Source organism: Thamnophis elegans, chromosome 3, assembly GCF_009769535.1.
Source record: "Thamnophis elegans isolate rThaEle1 chromosome 3, rThaEle1.pri, whole genome shotgun sequence".
NCBI lineage: Eukaryota > Metazoa > Chordata > Lepidosauria > Squamata > Colubridae > Thamnophis > Thamnophis elegans.
The window spans coordinates 15,939,594-15,959,368 of record NC_045543.1 but is presented as its reverse complement, the minus strand read 5'-3'; the positions used below and the strand labels follow the sequence as shown (position 1 = coordinate 15,959,368).

Here is a 19,775-nt window from a genome sequence, read left to right as displayed (position 1 = left end):
TTCATGTCCATGTTTATACTTATACCTGTTATCTCGTACATGTCTGACCAACTAAATAAATAAATAAATAAAAGATTAACAGAGAGGAGGAAATAGGATTGGCAGATCATCAACAGAGACCCAGAGGTCAGAGCTATAATTATGCTGTGTCTCCAGATATGACGAAGTATGCCACACCACCAAAATACCAGTCCAGTTGGTTTCAGTATGAGGAACTATGTTGTTCTTTCTGCAGCAGACTCTCTGGGACTCTCTGGGACTGAACTACAAGGAAGTTGTAGTTAAGTTGATTCTGAAGAAGGTTAAAATGTGCGTGTTGATTTTACAACAACAGACACGACCTTTTATCGATTATGTCTTGCACAATTCCACTCTGTTATTACAAAATGTTCTGTGATTTCTGTGCGGAATTATCACAGCAGGAACAGCAAAGTAGCATATTTTGATTTCAAAATGTGCTTCAATGCTCCTGTGGATTCAATTAGTTCAGTTTCCCCAACCATGCCCACACAGGGTCTCTACTGAAATTTAACAGGTAGAAGTCAACACAGCCTTCCCTATGGACTCTCCTAGCTACATTCACCTGGTATTTAAATGCTTGGTCTCCAAGCTTTTAGAAAGAGTAGATCACCAGCACCCAGAAGACCAGTCCTGCTTAGTGTGACATAAAGGTGCCATGGTAAGTCTTCTTTCCAAGTTGTCTTTTTGGGTAATGGCACAAGGCTGCAATGATACCAGGATAATTAATAAATTAAGCAATTGGAGGGAGGGGATGGCTAGAAAGAAGCTCATTCTCACATAATGTTAATACTCGGCATAAAATAACATAACTTAGTGGAAAGTATGCATATGTAATGTTATATTTACACAGGACATTCACGAGAATTTCTCTGCCCCACCTTCTCTCTCTCTCTCCCCCCCCCTCTCTCTCTCCCTCCCTCCCCCACATCTCTCTCTCTTTCTCTCTCTAGTATGGATTTATCAACTCCTGCCTGAAGTCCCTTCTGGTCGAGAAATTTGGCGAAGAAACATGGGAAAAGCTCAAGTAAATATTTATAACCTCACAGCATTAAAGCAAGACCATGGAACCAAGGAGATAGCTGCATTCCAGATGATGGGTTGGGTACATTCAGGACAAGAGTCTGTGCTTCAGGTTAAGAGCAGGGTATAATCCACGAACATTTCTGCCGCAACCCATTTATTATCTATTGCTACAAGTCTCTTTGATATTTAAGCTGATTTTGTGATTGCCTCACTAAATTCCAAAACCTAGCAGGGCATAGCAATGCTTTTGGTTAAAGGATTTAACTTTAAAAAAAGATTTTCAGACATCTCTACCCAGTTAACTGAGTACAAGTAGCCCTTGATGTACAACCACAATTGAGCCCAAAATGTTGGTTGTTAAGTGAGACATTGGTTAAGTGAGTTTGCCTCATTTTATGACCTTTCTTGTCACAGTTGTTAAGCGAATCACTGCAGTTGTTCAGTTGGTAACACGGTTGTTAAGGGAATGTGGCTTCCCCATTGATTTTGCTTGTAACAAAAGGGGATCACATGATGTTGAGACATAGCAACGGTCATAAGTATGAACCAGTTGCCAAGCATCTGAAGTATGATCAAATGATGGGGATGCTACAAAGGTGGTAAGCGTGAAAAATGGTCATAAGTCATTTTTTTCCAGTGCCGTTGTAAAGATCTGTAAATGAACTGTTGTAAGTTGATGCGGTGTAACGGCTCAGTGGCTAAGACGCTGAGCTTGTCAATCAGGAAGGTCAGCAGTTTGGCAGTTCGAATCCCTAGCGCCGCATAACGGAGTGAGCTCCTGTTACTTGTCCCAGCTTCTGTCAACCTAGCAGTTTGAAAGCAAGTAAAAAATGCAAGTAGAAAAACAGGAACTACCTTTGGTGGGAAGGTAACAGCATTCCGCACGCCTTCAGCATTTAGTCATGCCGTCCACATGACCATGGAGACGTCTTTGGACAGCACTGGCTCTTCGGCTTTGAAACGGAGATGAGCACCACCCCCTAGAATCAGGAATGACTAGCACATATGTGCGAGGGGAACTTTTACATTTACCTTTTTTAAAGTTGGGGACTACCTATTTTAAGTCAGTTGAATCTCACACTCTAAATGTTGGTAAAATGTGTTGCTTTGCCCAAATATGGCAAACGAAGTGGCAAATTGTGTTCCCTATTTCATTTCATGTTAGAATTTTTCTTTCATATTGTCACAGAACTCAGGCTGGAACTGAAGACACTTTTATGACATATACAATGTATGATGATTCTGTGACTGTGAAGCTGCTCAAAGAAGCCTGCAACATGCTAAGTACTGAGATAATTACATGTTTTAATTTGCTGTTTGCCAAGAGGTAATATTATTCCCACTTACAGATGTGATAGGAAGAATTCTGAAACGCTGATCATTTTAAGCCTGTATTAAGCAATACTTCAGTCAGTCATCCCGAATAATTTTTATACTTATCTACTCTTGCACATCTCCCTATAATTATCTCTTAAAAACTATAATAACAGTTGTAATAATTGAACTAGAATTAAAGTATTTTAACCCTGCTTTATTTTGTACATTAACACGTTTGTAACCTTTTGTCTAACAAATGTGTAGTTTTGTGTCTTTTAGATTTCACGTAAGGCCTTGTTTTATTTCCACAGTTTAATTCATTTTATTCTAATTGCCTTATATAATTGAATATAGTTCCAGTGGTTGACCATAACAAAGATATTTACTTCCTTTCTTACAGATTTTAGTAATGATTTTCATTTTTTAAAATATCCTTTTGCATTTTGTATTGTAGCTACATTTTAAAATATTTTCTCTTCTTTTTAAGTTATTCATTTTGAGTTGATTTCTTTTCCTCCAGCATATTTTTATTCTGCCGTGGCATCGTTTTAAACCTCAAGAGTCCTGCAGTCCAATCCTTTGTTTCCACAAAATTAATTGACTGAGTTCAATGCTATTAAACAAATTAATTTAAATGAGCTTAAATGACTGCAGTCTGTGCTGCTCTCATATCACAGCAAACTGTAATGTGGTTTCTTCCTTTTCATATTAGTAACATATGAGAAAAGGGCTAGTGAATAAATTATGATTTGTTTTCAAGTACTATATTAAAATTTGAAACTATGCATTGTTCTTAGTTCACTGATTGCAGGATTTGTTTGTCTTGTGGATTAACATATGATATGATTTCTGAATTATTCTTTTTGTTTTGTGCCCAGTTATGGGCTCAATTGTCTTAATAGAGCTGCCTGCTAGACTTTGTAAAGTTTCAATGCAACTATTGAATTCAAAGATGATTTAATCAAACTGAATTTCTGAAATCATTCCAAGACTCATTTAACACAGTGCATAGATGCACATACGTTTTGCTCAACAGATACTTTTTACATTATGTGACTTGTCTCTTTGAATCAAATTAACAGTTGCTGAAGATTTTAATTTCTTTTGGGATCCATTATCCGACAGGAATAAGGCTTCAAAAAACACTAGTGCCCAGTCAGCTCTTAAGAGCCCTTGAATCAAATTGTAGATGTGAATCACCTCTTAAGCTAGTCATGCACCTAACTTGCAGATTATTTTCATGGATGGAGAAACTGAATGAAGTCTTGCAGTTGTGGCAACATCAAGGAAGGTATCATGGAAAGAGAAGGCAAAGCATGTTCATGAGAAAAAGCACATACTTTCTGTCGTGCCCAGGTATACATGCCATTATTCCCAAATCTGCTTTTTTTCTTCCCATGCAGAAATGCCACAGGAGGCAGTGTTGAAGCTTTTTGGGCAATACTTCTTTAATTTCTGCAAAACATCAGGATATGATAAAATGCTACGGACACTAGGAGGAAATTTGACGGAGTTTATTGAGAATCTTGACTCCTTACATAGCTACCTTGCTTTGTCCTACCAGGTACATTTTCTTCTGGAAAAACACACTGAAATAGCTTAATGTTTGTGTGTGAGAGAGAGGAGGGAGGGAGGGAGAGAGAGGGGGGGAGGGAGGGAGGGAGCAAGAGAGAGACATATACATATTTTTGTATTTTGATGTGACAGAATAGATTAGTTTTACTCTGTTGCAGAACAAGTACAGATAGGTAGATCCTACTATAATAAACTCACTGGTAAGATATACATTTCTATTTTCCAAAATTTTGTAACCTGTCCTCTTTCTTATTGAATCTGTGAGAGACTTGCTGTCCTAGAATTACCTGTAAGAGGTGAAATGTAATAGATGGCTAGACTAAAAGAATTCCTAGTGGGCCATGCATGTTTCCAGGAATTTGGAGAGTTATACTCAGAGGAAGGCTGAGCTATTGCTTTTCATTATAATTGTAATGTATGGAACTGTCTTGAATTCATACTGAAATGAAGCAATTGTAGCCAAGGGATAGAAGGGTCATTTACATGAAAAATGTTTTTTTCCCCTGCCTTTGAATTATTTTAAAGTGGAAATTAATTACCTTTCAATATATGCCATGGCCATTTTCGACTATGACACATATTTTTACATCACTAATATGCTTCAGCAGTGGATTTGTTTAAGACAAAGGATGTGAAAATAAACAGAAGGAGAGAGTTCTTGCATACAACTCACTGTGAAAGGAAAATTGGAATAAAATTGCATATAACCTGAACAGGTCCAAGGAGTTATGAATCAGAGTTTGATTCTGTTTTTGAAAGCTGAGACCTTCTCCAGTATTTTCAATACTATGAACAAATCTCAGGATACAAATAGGCAAATTCTTATTAACCAACACAATAAGAAAGGAATGCAAATTCTGCCATTTGCATTCCTTTCTTATCTATTGCTCTCTGTTGGCCTTTTGATTATAAATTGAATAGAAGGCCAGTTGTGCAACAAAGAAAAAAAATGCATTTATAATGCTGGTGGGTATTAGAATAAACTCTTGGCAGTGTTGAAAGAAAATGAAACAGATTTTTGTCCTGCCTAGGAAATGAATGCACCATCATTTCGAGTGGAAAGGAAAGATGGGAAAATGCTCCTCCACTATTATTCAGACAGGAAAGGCTTGTGTCACATTGTCCCAGGTATGACGAAGGCAGCAGTTTCACAATGGAATGTTTATAATACAATACTTGAACTAAATGGGAACTTTTCTATAAGTATACTTGGGCCAGGGTGGATGGGTTGGATGAGATTTTTTTACTTAGCTCAATAACCTCTGTGACTTTGACATAACTGTTCCACCCCTCCCCTCTATTCCAAGTCTTGTATAAAAGGCCCCCAATTTGTGCCATTGATTTTTAAAACATTTTAGAATATAATTTGGTGAAAATATTATCATTAATAATCATTCATCCTAATAGAGGATGAATGCATCTGTTTGTCTTAGGGCATTGCTTAGCCTTAGAACCATGGTGGCACATTAGTTAGAATGCAGTATTGTAGGGTACCTCTGCTGACTGCCAGTTGCCTGAAATTTGGCAGTTCAATTCTCATCAGGCTCAAGGTTGACTCCGCCTTCCATCCTTCTGAGGTTGGTAAAGTGAAGACCCAGATTACTGGGGGAAACATGCTGATTTTGTAAACTGCTCAGAGAGGGCTGTAAAGCGGTATATGTTTAAGGGTAGAACAGAGAAAGGAGCACTTTTGAAAGCTTGAGATGACCTTGACTTGCATAGAAGAAAGTTTTGAGATACTTAAAAAGGGAGGTCTTGGAATCTGTTGGACCACAAAGCCATCATCAAAGACCAGAACAGATTGGGATGGAAGTTATAACAGATCTGGATGACACCAGATTGGAGAAAGATAATTATTAAATGATACTGTGGGCCAGGAATCACCAAATCTTTGGACCAATGAACACTTGTGGAAGAATTAGGGAGAATTTCAGTCAGCTTCTGCTTCTCTTCTTTTTTTTTAATCCTTTCCTTTTATTAAACAAGAAGGCATGCTTCTTAACAAAGCATTTGAGTCAAATCATCGACTATTTTTATTTTCCAATAAGATCTTTGGATAAAGCTAAGTGCTGTATTCTACTCTATCGTTTGTTAGTTTCTCATGTACAATTATAATAATTGGGGAGGGAAGAAGTCAAACGCAAGTACCAAAGAAAGTGTTCAGATGCAGACTGGGATGTACAGATATTTAAGGAGCAAAAGTGAAATCAGATTAGGTAACCTCAGCCAGTTGTCTGATCAGCAACCTTGGTGCTAGGTCTAAGAGAAAAAGCTTTAGAAGGTTTAGTCTGTTTTTTTAAATATATGTTATAATTAAAACTATTATTATTTCCTGGGTTTCCAGTTTTGTGGAAATCTATCCTATCCTGCTAGAAATTCTCTCCATGTCCTAAGAAAGATTAATATAAAGAAGAAAGTTTCCCATTCTTTCTTCTGTTTTGCACTTAACTGCAAAGCTTGTTAAGAAGTTGGAATAATTTTCCTGAACAATGAAGAGGAACTTTGGAAGAAGAGTGATGGGGTAGAAAATTGCTCCAAACGTGAATTTTTTTTGAAAGCTGTATGTGGCTGTTATTGAAAGAAGTGGATAAGAAACTTGCTTCTCATCAAGTTCCTTAAGAGCCGAGCACTTTGGAAGGGATGTACATATTTCCCTAAAATAGGTTGTTCCTTTTTCCTTATGTAGGAATTATTGAAGCTGTAGCTAGAGATTTCTTTGACTGTGAAGTGTCCCTGGAAATCCTTGAACAAAATATAGAAGAGGAGCGCACTGGAAAGAAGGAGCATGTGGTGTTTTTTATTTTACAGACAAATGAAACAGTGAAGCACAACATGAAGGAAGAAACAATTTCTGTATGTGAAAATGGATCTCAGGAGAACAAAGAGGTGATGTTTCTGTAGAAAGAGCAGAGGGGTTGATGGAGGAAATAGGAATATCAAGAGCCATGGTGGCGCAGTAGTTAGAATGTGGTACTGCAGGCTACTTCTGCTGACTGCCAGCTGCCTGCTAGTTGGCAGTCACCAAGTTTAAGGCTGACTCAGCTTTCCATCCTTCCAAGGTCGGTAAAATGAGGACCCAGATTGTTGGGGGCAATAGGCTGATTCTGTAAGCCACTTAGGGAGGGTTATAAAAGCACTATGAAGTGGTATATAAGTGTAAGAGCTATTGCTATCTCTAAATTATGGGCTGTGCTCACATGCCATACGAAGCATCTTTTAGAGATTACTTAATATATCCTTTTCTTTTCAGCAACAAGATGCGATTTTTCAAAAAGGAAGGGGGAAAACTGCTGAACGGGAGGTCTCCTGTGATGTTTTGAGACATGCAGTCAATTCTAAGGGGGGTAAGTTAGTAAATAAGTGATGGATGAAATCTGGATCTCAAGAATACAAGCAAAAGTCTTTCAGCTTGCTGAGTAAATGGAGCATTTTAGAAAGAGATTGGATGAGATCATGTGGCTAATTAACAGGACAAAAGCAGTAGGCATACTTTTCTGTAGAACACATCCTCAGTTTTTATTGTACTGCTAGTTGAAAAACACGGCGTTGCCCAGGTATTTGTTTATAGGGGGAAAATGTCTGGACCAAATGTAATTTCTAATGATTGGATTTTCCCCATTACCAGAGGAAACCCCCTTGTGGAGTACTGTGAAGCCATTACCATGGCAACTCCACTACACTGTACAGTAAAAAGCCATTTTACAGTAGTACAGTAAAAGCCATTTTAAGGCACAACAGGCTGTATCCTAACAGAACACACAGCCCTCACGTTGTTAAGAGTGTCTTGCCTCCCACAGTATTTGTTTCCAGAGAGTAAGTCATCTGTGTACCTAGTTTGGTTGAAATTGTTCAAGACGTTCCAGAGTTATGCTTGAATATACACACACAGCCATATATATATATATATATATATATATATATATATATATATATATATATATATATATATATATATATGTGTGTGTGTGTGTGTGTGTGTGTGTGTGTGTGTGTGTGTGTGGTGTGTGTGTGTGTGTGTGTGTGTGTGTGTGTGTCATACAAAGGACTACTGATCATATGATTTTAAATAATTGGGAATCTGTCATTATCACAATCTAATGGTGAATATCAACATTTTAAAAATTATTCTATTTCTGAAGATGTTCAAAGCCATACAGTGCATTTCTGTAGAAAACTCAGCTGTTTCAAGGTCTAGCCCCAGTTCATGTATGCTATCCTTGCTTTTGCCTTCCTCCATGTCACTAAAATAGCAATGATCCGAGTAAAGGGAGGTTAGGAATCATAGGAACTACTGATGCCAGTCTACGTCAAGTGAAAATTATCAAATTTGGAGTGATATAATTAAGGAATTTCTGTTTGAATGGCTGAGAAAAATACCAATTCAAAGAATTAACCTCCCATGTGAGAGGGAGCTCCATTTTGTAAAATAGAGATCTTGCACTACACCACCCCCAGTGCAGTTCTTTGACAAAATGATGGTATTATTTCACTTGAACACTGAAGAGAAAGATAAGTGAGTATAAAGTGGAATTTAATCTAGAAATTGTCTACCAGACCTTCCCAAATGGATGTCTTCTGTTAGTCATGCTGGCTGGAGGGGGGGGTGTCAGGTGGGAGAAGCCCAGTGGTGGGATTCAGCCAGTTTGCACCTATTCAGGAGAACCGGTTGGTAACTTTCTAAGTAGTTCAGAGAACTGATTGTTGGAAGAAATCTCCTTTTGTTTTTTTCCACTTTACAGGGCTAATCCTGTAAGGAAGGCAGGAAGGAAATATTCTGGTTGTTTCTAGCCTAATCTTTATTGCCCTGCTTACAGAAACTGCCTCTCCGGTTAACCCTCATTACATTGTAACAGCTAAGGCGAAGCGCCCATCGACCTGAGTGACCTTGAGTTGGCCACGCCCAACCAGTCACATGACCACCGAGCCCCACCTACCCAGATGGTCATTAGGGCAGAGAACCGGTTGTTAAATTATTTGAATCCCACCACTGGAGAAGCCATTAAAAAAATCTGTTTCTTTTCTACAGGGAACCTTTTACATACCTTTGAACCTTTGTTCCCTGAGCGGCTTTGGTTGGACGAGAGAACCTTCTGCCATGCTTTTCCTTTCCACCTCGTGTTCGATGAAACAGTAAGGAAACTTTGGGATGGATTCGTGGACTTAACCATTCAGCTAGAGGTGGGGCTGGTATGGGCATACTGAGTCATTTCTATTGGAACAGTACAGAACACTTGTTGCAACAGTACATAAATAATTAAAATTAGGTAGGGCAGTCAGGTGAGGATTAGATTTGCAAAAAAAAAAAATCACTATCATGGCCTGCAGGGTGAGACAGTGATATGGAGATGTTACTAGGGGCACTGTTTGGGAGCAATTAAAAAAAAATAGATAAAATAAATATCATAAGAGTCAATGGCTTAATGTATTGCTTTATTTACCATTTCCTTTTAGCAGAAAAGTGAAAACTCATATAGTTATTTTCACTGGTTTGCTAATACAGCACTATAGAAGATGCCTAAAACCATTTATAAGGAGTGTGAGTGTGTGTGAGTGGAAAGTTATTGAGTCCTGTGTGGGTTCCACCTGAGTCCAGTCTTAAACCCAGTTTTACTGTGATATGAAAAACATATTTCAAGTGGCTCCAATTTAATTTTGACATAAAGTTTTGCTACCTGTTGTTTCTGAAAAGGGCTTAAAAACTCATTTTTAGTTATTGAAGCTACCTTTGGGTTCTCTCCTCAGCTGAAAATCAAACAGGCCGGTGTAAACATTCAGAAATTTGTACCCGGATTGCAAATAAATGGAACCAGATTAGATGAATATTTTTCTATTATTCATCCCCAAGTCACGTTCGCTATTTCCAGCATGAAAAAGTTTATCAACAGCCAGTTTGTTCTCAAGATACGGAGAGAAATTATGCCCAGTTCATTGAAGAAACGGTCTACGCTGAAGCTCAGAGGTACAAATTTTCTGTGAACTTCTGAAATTTAGGAAAAACTAAGCATTTAAAGAAAACAGAAGCAGGAATAAAATTACCATAATGCATTTTCTACATAAGAGCCACAGTGGCGCAGTGGTTAGAGTGCAGTACTGCAGGCTACTTCTGCTGATCACCGGCTGCCAGCAGTTTGGCAGTTCAAATCTCACCTGGCTCAAGGTTGATTCAGCCTTCCATCCTTCCAAGGTGGGTCAAATGGGGACCCAAATTGTTGGGGGCAATAGACTGACTCTGTAAAACTGCTTAGAGCTATAAAGCACTGTGAAGCGGTATATAAGTCTAAGTGCTATTGCTATTTTCTAATAGAGTCAGGTAGGTCAGTAATGGATTAAGTTAACCTTTCAGTGATATAGTAAAGACCTACATACCTATCATGATATTTCCTTTTGGGACAAGCAGTGTTATGCTGAATGCACAGAAGAAGCAAGAAATAATAAAGAAATGAAAGCCATTGAATTAGCAAAGAAAACATGACTGAAAGTAATTTATATTACTCACATTCATAGTAACCCCATATCTTTCTATGTTTACAAAGCAAGATGGTTTCCATCATGTCCATATCCAACATAGTCATCTTTTTTTCTTGACACATGTCAATTTTGAGGATCCCATCCTATCATGACCTTTCTCAGCTTTTCCTTTACTCTTGATCTAGTTGTTTTTCTGTCATAATTTATTTTATAGTTTGATTCAATTATTTTATATGAACAAACCACCTTAGTGTACTTAACAGAATAACAGAGTTGGAAGGGACTTTGGAGGTCTTCTAGGCCAACCCTCTGCTCAGGCAAGAAACCCTATACCATTTCAGGCAAATGGTTGTCCAATCTCTTCTTAAAAACTTCCAGTGTTGGAGCATTCAAAACTTCTGAAGGCAAGTCGTTCCACTGATTAATTGTTTTCATTATCAGGAAATTTCTCCTTACTTCTAGGTTGCTTCTCTCCTTGATTTGTTTCCATCCATTGCTTCTTGTCCTGCCTTCAGGTGCTTTAGGGAATAGCTTGACTCTCTCTTCTTTGTGGCAACCCCTGAGATATTGGAACGGTGCTATCATGTCACCCCTCGTCCTTCTTTTCATTAAACTAATTCCTTCATGTTGATCATTCACTTCTGTATCCAATCCACATTCATTTAGCATCTTCTTATTCTTGATCTTGTCTCTACTTTTTCTTTTACATATAAAATTCTTAACAATCCTTGTAACAGAACTTGCAAAAAAAAAGTCATTTTCATTTTCCACCTAAATTGGGAAGGAATAATGCTGTCCTAATTCAGATGTTTACCACCAAATACTGATAGCACAAAATTTGGGGGAATTTTGGAGATATCAAACAGGGAAAGAGTTGAAGATTACAATAACTTGCAAGAAGTTGCCCATCTTTATGTTATTGTACTGTGTGATCTTGATCAGTCTGTTGCCTTTAATTCTTTCAGGACCTTACACTGGAATGAAAGATTCTAGATTCTAAATTCTAAACCCAAAATTAAAAAAAAGTTATTGAAGCATTTGCAAAACCTGTGAAATCTAGACATTGGGCCCACAGACTTTATAATTTTCACATTCATTTTACTGACAGTTATCTAGATTTCAACAATTCATAGATTAAGCCTAATGGAAAGCATTGTATAATGTGTTTATTGGGAAAGGACAAATGATCTGGATGGATTGCAACCGTAGCATGATCTACTTGTGCTCACCAAAGCTCCGCAGTTTAGATGAGTTAGAAGAACAAGAGATGCACCTTTCTGACATTGCCCAACATGACCCAACAAGAGACCTGATCCTCTTCAACCAGCAGCGCCTGGCAGAGATAGAGCTTTCCAACCAACTAGAGAGAAAAAAGGAAGAGCTCAGGATTCTCTCTAAGAACCTAGAGATAGAGAAGAAGAAATCAGAAACTGTACTCTATTCCATGTTGCCAAAACATGTGGCTAACCAGCTGAAGGAAGGCAAAAAGGTCGAAGCAGGTAGGCAATTTTATTACCTTTGATTATCAAATAGAAAATGGCATGTCGTAAAACAGGAAGGGTAAGGAATTCAGCTGAATATCTGGAAACACTCCCTTCAAAGCTAAGATTCTGTGTGTTTGGACTTGGTTTTCATAGAGGTCTGGTTTCCTGGGAACCAAGTGAAATCGGGTCATATATTTAGCACACAGATATTTCCCATAATGCTTACTTTTCAGATAAGTACAAAAGTAAACTATGTGCAGGATCATAATTTTAAGAAAAATGATAAAGACCATTGGTTTGACCTGAAGCTTGCTGCTTCAAAAGGGTGGACATGCAAACATTACTTTTTCAAAATCATTCATCTGTTGTCTAGAGTTTTGCATGCTATTACTTACATATTTATGTGAATTGTGTTTCTTTGTTCAAAACTTTGTTTTGAAGTAGATTTTAGAAGGAATAAAGGAAAGACTTTCAGCCTCATGTATGTTCTGAAATGACACAATAATTTGTTTCTTTGTCCATCAACTTATTTCAATTAAACCTAACATCTAACCCAATGGAGTCCATCCATCAATATATACATCTTAATAATATATTAATGAAGTGAGAGGTCACAAATGCTGCAATTTGTTTTCCAGTTTTAGTAGGATTCAGAGAAGTGGCAATAATAGCTAAAAGTCCTTTTCCATTAAACATTGTTGGACTTGGGGCTTATTCTTGCCACATCAAAAACCAAAAACAGAGCAAGTGTGGCTTCTGAAAACTGACTATTCTTTTTTCATTTGTTCCCCAGGAGATTTTAGCTGCTGCACAATACTTTTCAGTGATGTAGTGACTTTCACAAATATCTGTTCTGTCTGTGAACCTATTCAGATCGTGGACATGCTTAATTTAATGTATTCAAAATTTGATCGACTGACTAACATCCATGAAGTTTATAAAGTAAGTGTGGCTGATCTTTATAACATTTGCTACTGTCTTTTGTAGCCCAAGGGCATATGGTGAATGGATGGATAATTTTAGATTGGCAGTAATAAGAGAGAATTAATCCTGAAAATCATCAGCTTCCTAGACCAACATCTAAACTAGAGATTGCTTAGTATAATTTAGCAATTTTCTGGCTTGCAACCATTCCCTCCCTTTTTTCCCTTTCTCATGGCTATCCCCAGCCTGGTATCCTGCAAATACATTTGGATTGAAACTCCCACAATTTCCAGCAATTGGCCATACCAGCTGTTTAACAAGATTTTTTTTAGTTTGAATTGAACTAGTTGGTTTTAACAAATATTGTCAACAGTTTTTTAATTGGCTATTCAAAGAGCCGTGGTGGCTCAGTGGTTAGAAATGCAGAATAGCGGACCAACTCTGCCCACAGCCTGGAGTTCGATCCTGACTGGCTCAAAGTTGACTCAGCCTTCCATCCTTCCAAGATTGGTAAAATGAGGAGTGAGGGACAAATAACATGGCTTTTGTTTTTTGTTAACTTACATAGTTACCTTGCATTTGAATTTGATTTAATTTCTCTCTTTTAAAATGAGGTTCAAATTAATTAGCTTTTAACGTTCATAAACTGATAAACAAACATGAGACTAGTTCCAGGTAAGGAAAGTTTGTTAGTACAACTTGGGGTTTGGCTTATCTCTTTCGTGAACTCAAAACAAACTTTTTCCTTACAATTATGCCCCTTCTGATGTCAGACCTCATTTTAATGAACATGTGTGATATTATGGGATGCAAATATATAGCATCCTTGACTACATGTAACTATGCAAAGGGAAGGTTACTTTTATTTTGTCCAATCAACTTTCCTCTTGCGTTTTCTTTGTTGTGTTAACTATAAAAAAAAAGTGAAACATGGGGCTCGGAGTTTTCCTTTTTTTATAGAGAGATCCTACTTTATCATGGTACCCTAATAAACTGCTTTTAAATGATCTTCCAACTCAGTTGCTTATTGGGAAGGCAAACTGAGGCAGAACCTAGAGGCAGATTTGGTTTTCAGGAGCCAGATTTAGGGGGCAATATGCTGACTCCATAAACTGCTTAGAGAGGGCTGTAAAGCACTGAGAAGCAGTATATAAGTCTAAGTGCTATTGCTATTAATGTTATTGCAATTGCATATGCCTGGAGAGTATCAGATTTGGAAAGTCATGGATAACTACAGTATATAATATATTTTATTAATTAGCCCAGGCAATCCGATGTTTCTACCACTGTTTGCTTAGCGATAAATGAGAAACACCTTTGTAGCTGCATCAGTCAACATTTTGGCACTTGGTTCAGAAGCTCAAATCCATTGTCATATTTTTTTTATTGTTAATTTCTCATCAATACAAACTTGAGTTGAGCACAAACTGTACGATCTCAGTAATCCACTTACTGAATATTATATTTTTGCATCAATTTTCTCTGTGCTTTCTTTTCTTTCGCTTGTTCATTTGTCCTTTTTTTCTTTTAGAAATTATTAATAAATAAAATTTATTTTTTTAATAAATAAAGCATTACAGTAAGTGATTCCACAAGAAAAATGAAAGAAATAAGAGTAAGCTGCCTAGATTAGCCCCACAGTGAGATAGGCAGCAAATAAATTTAACTAATTAAATAAATAAATACAAGGAGATATGCTTGCTATGTTCGTTTACAGAACTTTTGGGAGTTTAGTTCCCATTAGATCCAACTAGCAGTGGAATGTAAGAGTTGCAGTCCAAACATTTGGAGGCCACCAGCACGCAAGCCTAGACAAATGGTTGGTGGGTTTCCATGCATATATTACTGTTGTGGCCCAGCAGGAGCCATTGGAGCTGCCAACAGACTCCAATACCGAGGAACCCTATGAGTCGGCTCTGGACAATGTGGAGGACCCTGGGCAGGGTTCAGACTCCAAGCAGGGACCAGAGAGGCTGGTTGGCCACCAGGAGGCACCTGAGGCATGGAGCAGCGGTGAAAGCCAAAGGGAGTTTGTCCCTGACGTCAAGCCCTGGAGCAGTGGTGAAGACGTCAGGCCCTGGAGCAGTGGGAGGAGCAAAGGGAGTGGGTCCCAGACGCTGGCAAAGACGGGCAGATAAGCGCCGGCAGCAATTACTGAGACATAGAAGATAATCGGGCCCAGGTGGTTGTGATTGGGCTCCTCCCAAGAGAGTATATAAGAAGAGACTTTGGGAGGAGACCTTTTGCAGGACACAACCGTTTTACTAAAGCTGGAGAAGCTCATCTGTGGGAGTCTGGGTTGCTGCCAAAGTCTTGTAATTACTGTGAATAAATTGGCTAACAGTAATCTTGTGTCGGCGTGACTCACCGTACGGAGGGGGGGGGGTCAGAACATATTACTATGCATCTTTTTGCTTTATAGGTGGAAACCATTGGTGATGCCTACATGGTCGTAGGAGGAGTTCCAGTCCCAGTTGCCAGTCATGGTGAAAGGGTGGCTAATTTTGCCCTTGGCATGAGAATTGCTGCAAGAGGTGTTATGAACCCTATTACTACTAGACCTATACAGGTAATTCACAGTTTAAAGACTTAAACATAAGAAAGAGATCAAGCTATTTCACTTACAGCAGAGAGAGAATTAAAACAGCAGGGACCAATTATTGCTTTCTTCTTCCAATGGTCTCCCTTTATATGGCAACTTCATCTGCTAAATGTTGATGTATATCATATAAGGAATAAATCTCTGGATTTGGTTTTTTTTTTCATTCCTCAGTTCTCCTTCCCTCCTACAGGCATTTTTTTAAAATCAGGAGCCTGCTGAGTGGGGATTTTATTTTTGTTTTTTTCTAAATTTGAACGGAAACTACTCCCAGTAGATAAATAAATAACTTCCAAATCAACGTCTGTTAAACTGACTAAAATCACTAAATATAAACAAGTCAAGCTTTTCATTTCCTCAAAAATACTTAAAATATTTATTTGAATAATTCTGTGGTGTTTTTAACAATAACCTCCTTCTAAGGTGGCTAAGATACATAAAAAAGGAAGAAAAAAATAATAAAGATCCAAATTATAAACAATACGTAACAAAACTTAAAACACAAAATCAGTCCCAGTTCCGAATGAGGGCCCAGGTGGAACAATTACAAGGAAAAGATTGTTTATATAAATGGATCTCAGGCATGATCCTCATGATAAGTGATAAGTAACACCAAAAAAATAGTTAAAAGTAAATTTTGTTTTTTTTCCAGAACCCAAACTGGGTTGGATGCATCACGCACACACAACACATCACGCACACACAACACCCACCCCAGCTTCATGAAGGGGAAAAACATCGCGATGTGTCACATGACAGCAATGTGACGCCGCGAGTTTGACACGCATGCACTAAGGGAATATATTTCTACGAGAAACTCTTCCACCATGTGGCTTCCATATTGTATTTCTCTCAACAGATTAGAATTGGGATACACACCGGACCAGTGCTAGCTGGTGTAGTTGGGGAGAAAATGCCCAGATACTGTTTATTTGGTGATACCGTCAATACGGCTTCCAGGATGGAAAGCCATGGATTGCCAGACAAAATCCATATCAGTTCAACAACATTCAAGTAAGGAAAGGCTTGCAATGAAATACCAAATCCATCAGACAGGAACATGACCGTATCCGGATTAAATTTCATAATCTGCTTTGCATATTGTGCTAAGCCCAAATATGGTTTGTTCGCTTATAACTTTGTGTAGTGCTAGCCAGCGATGGCCAGTTAGCAATAAGTCATGAACTCTATATGTTGTTCTTTCTTGCACTGCACAGAGCACTTCCTCCTCAAGTATTTGAGACAGTGGAAAGGGGAACCATAGAGGTGAAAGGCAAAGGGAAAATGACAACCTATTTTCTGAAACAAAATCTCAGTGCTACTGAGGATGAAATAATGGGACGGTTCGAAGAGACTTTTAGGAATCTTCATAGCAATGGTATGTAATATACTGTGTGTGTGTGTGTGTGTGTGTGTGTACACAGGTAGTCCTCAACTTACAACAGTGACTGTTCAAAGTTACAATGGCACTATAAAAATGACCTGACCATTTTTCATTTGTATGTACATTGCAACATCCCCATGATTGGGTGATCTACATTTGGATGCTTGCTAAATGACTCATATTTATGACGGCTGCAGTGTCCTGGGGTCATGTGATCTCCTTTTGCGACCTTCTGACAGGGAAGGCAGATTCACTTAACAACCTTGTTACTAACTTCACAACTGCAGTGATTCACTTAGCAAACATGGCAAAAAAAGTCATAAAATGGGACAAAATTCACTTAACAAATTTCTTACTTAGCAATGTAAATTTTGGGCTCAACTTTGGTCATAAATTGAGGACTACCTGAACACATACGTCAGAGATTCCTTATTATGAGTGTCTTCCTCAAGCTGTTTTAATAATATTTTAAATTTCAACTGGCAGACTTCTTAGCCATTATGATCAATAGGAATATTGCAGTGGTAGTTCTAACATAGTAGGAGGTTACCAATTTAGGAAAAGTAATGTCTTTCGTTGTAATACTAAGGCTCCACTACCACAGATATTCTGAAAAGCCAGTCCTGTCTCATAATTCTACAATTGCATGTCAGAAAATTGGAGGGTCATTTACAGTACACTGACAGGACTGTATGTACACCTAGAGGTTTCCACCTCAACCTTGAATAGAATAGAATAGAATAGAATAGAATTCTTTATTGTGTGATTGGACATACGAGGAATTTGTCTTTGGTGCCTATGCTCTAAGTGTACGTAAAAGAAAAGATACATTCATCATGAATCATAAGGTACAACACTTAATGATAGTCATAGGGTACAAATAAGCAATCAAATCATACTAGGAAACAATCAATATACATTGTAAGGATACAAGCAACCAAGTTATAGTCATACAATCATAAGTGGGAGGAGATGGGTGATAGAAACGATGAGAAGATTAATAGTAATAGTAATATTACTACCGTAACCAAATATGATTAGTTTTGAAGAAAATCTGTCAAGTCTCATTTCATCCCTTCTCTTACTTATCTTAACCTATTCTATTCCTTGCCCTGGTAGCCAGTTTGCTTCTGGTGCCATGCAGTGTCATTACAAATATGTAGCACAGAGATATGAACTAATCCGCGATGGCCCAGTGGTTAGAATGAAGTATGGCAGGCTGACTCTGCTGACTGCCAGGAGTTTGATTCTGAAAGGCTCAAGGTTGACTCAGCCTTCCATCCTTCCGAGGTGGGTAAAATGAGGACCCAGATGGTTGGGGGCAATAGGCTGACTCTGTAAACCACTTAGAGAGGGCTATAAAGCACTGTGAAGTGGTATACATGTCTTAAGTGCTATTGCTATTGCTAATCCACATAATGAACAATTTACTTAATATTGAGAGTGGGATGAAATTGGCAAAAACTGACTTGCTGGAAGGCCTTCATTTTTTATATATATTATGTATAATTATTACTTCTTTAAAAACTTTATTTCTGGGACCAACTAGATAAAGTAATCCCTCAGGTTTGATGATAGAATTCCCAGCAGCGTTCTTCACTGGTATTTAATGAAAATGTGTATAGTATACTCAATATATGCTGGTGGGAGGAGTCAGGCATAGGTAATCTTTGATGATCTTATGGTGGTACACTTTGATCAGATTCCCTATGATTTTTACATTGTGCATCTGTCTGGTTTACTCGGGAGTCATTTTAGACCTGCTGCTGCTTATTTATAGTTCCATAGTTTGGGGAAGGAATCATAAGAACATGTGGTCTTTTCCAGGGTTATATCTGTAGCAGTATTAATCTAGAAATGAGAAAATTTAGAAAATTTCTGGGGGTTGACTGCATCTGAATGAACCTCCCCCCTCTCTCAATCTAACTCTCTCATTGGGAGACTGACAAAATATTGGCGGGAAAGTAGAAACAAGCTTTCCTACATTTAAGCTTTTCAACATTTAAATCAGTTACAATAAGCAAATCGAAAATTATTTCTAAGAATTTCTAAGAGCCTATGAAAGTTACAAACCACTTCAATTTCGGGGGACTCCCTACTTCTTAAGATCCTATAATCTATAATTAATTATTAAGGAGCAGAGAGAACAATTCTTTTCTATTGTCATAAAAAAATAAATGGACATAACTATTGGGTTGTTTGCATATTTGAGTTTTGCAACTTGCTTTTTTATGCTTGCACACCTGTTAGTTTGCGAAGAAAGATCTGAACTTGGTCAAGAAAGTTACATGAACTTTACTATTATTGTTTATGAAAATAGCAATTATCACCTATGAAAACTGACAAGGGGGTGATCCATAGATTGGCTAACAAACTGGTTCTGGTCACAGCTCAAACGTTAATGGGAATATTCAAAATTGTTTTTCTCACACCTTTGTTCTCCCTCTGCCCCCCAGGTAACCTATTAGAAACTGAAAGTTGTCATGGAGAACAATCGCAAGAGGAAAAAGAATCTTTGCTTTCAAAACATCTTGATGACAACCAAACACCTTCAGCATTTTGCATTCTCTTTTAGAAAAGTTTCAGCCATTACCCTGTGGGCTTTCGTTGAGTTCTTGTAATTTTCTCACCTTCCTCAGAGTCAAAAGTGGTTTATATAATTGGTACTTGACCCCAGATAAACTAGCAAAATAAACTAGCGCGAGCGATACTGGGTGTGCCAAGGTACATCCACGTCACACCTATCCTTCGCGAGCTGCACTGGCTGCCCATTGGTCTCCGAACACGATTCAAGGTGCTGGTTATTACCTTTAAAGCCCTACATGGCCTAGGACCTGGGTACCTACGAGACCGTCTCCTGTCACATACCTCCCTTAGATCAATAAGATCACACAGGATGGGCCTTCTCTGGGTGCCTTCAGCAGGACAATGCCGGCTGGCGGTGCCTAGGAGTAGGGCCTTCTCTGTTGCCGCTCCGGCC

At 38.2% G+C, this 19,775-nt stretch overlaps 1 protein-coding gene across 3 annotated transcripts; it reads left to right on the top strand.

Moving 5' to 3' along the window:
• Positions 1–434: 434 nt before the first annotated feature.
• On the top strand, positions 435–19,561 carry LOC116505354 (guanylate cyclase soluble subunit beta-2-like). Of its 3 annotated transcripts, XM_032212537.1 has the most exons (15): positions 435–679; positions 972–1,045; positions 2,234–2,328; positions 3,765–3,925; positions 4,968–5,064; positions 6,623–6,822; positions 7,187–7,280; positions 8,963–9,066; positions 9,679–9,895; positions 11,583–11,903; positions 12,682–12,830; positions 15,235–15,381; positions 16,271–16,425; positions 16,629–16,789; positions 19,252–19,561. In XM_032212537.1, exons 1-15 carry the CDS (start codon positions 677–679, stop codon positions 19,368–19,370), a joined length of 2,097 nt encoding a protein of 698 aa, XP_032068428.1. In that variant the 5' UTR covers positions 435–676; the 3' UTR covers positions 19,371–19,561. The 3 variants fall into 3 exon arrangements, with proteins under 3 accessions (XP_032068428.1, XP_032068430.1, XP_032068429.1); XM_032212539.1 differs by lacking the exons at positions 16,271–16,425; positions 19,252–19,561 and having other exon boundaries at positions 16,629–16,744; XM_032212538.1 differs by lacking the exons at positions 435–679; positions 972–1,045 and having other exon boundaries at positions 2,240–2,371.
• Positions 19,562–19,775: the final 214 nt, after the last annotated feature.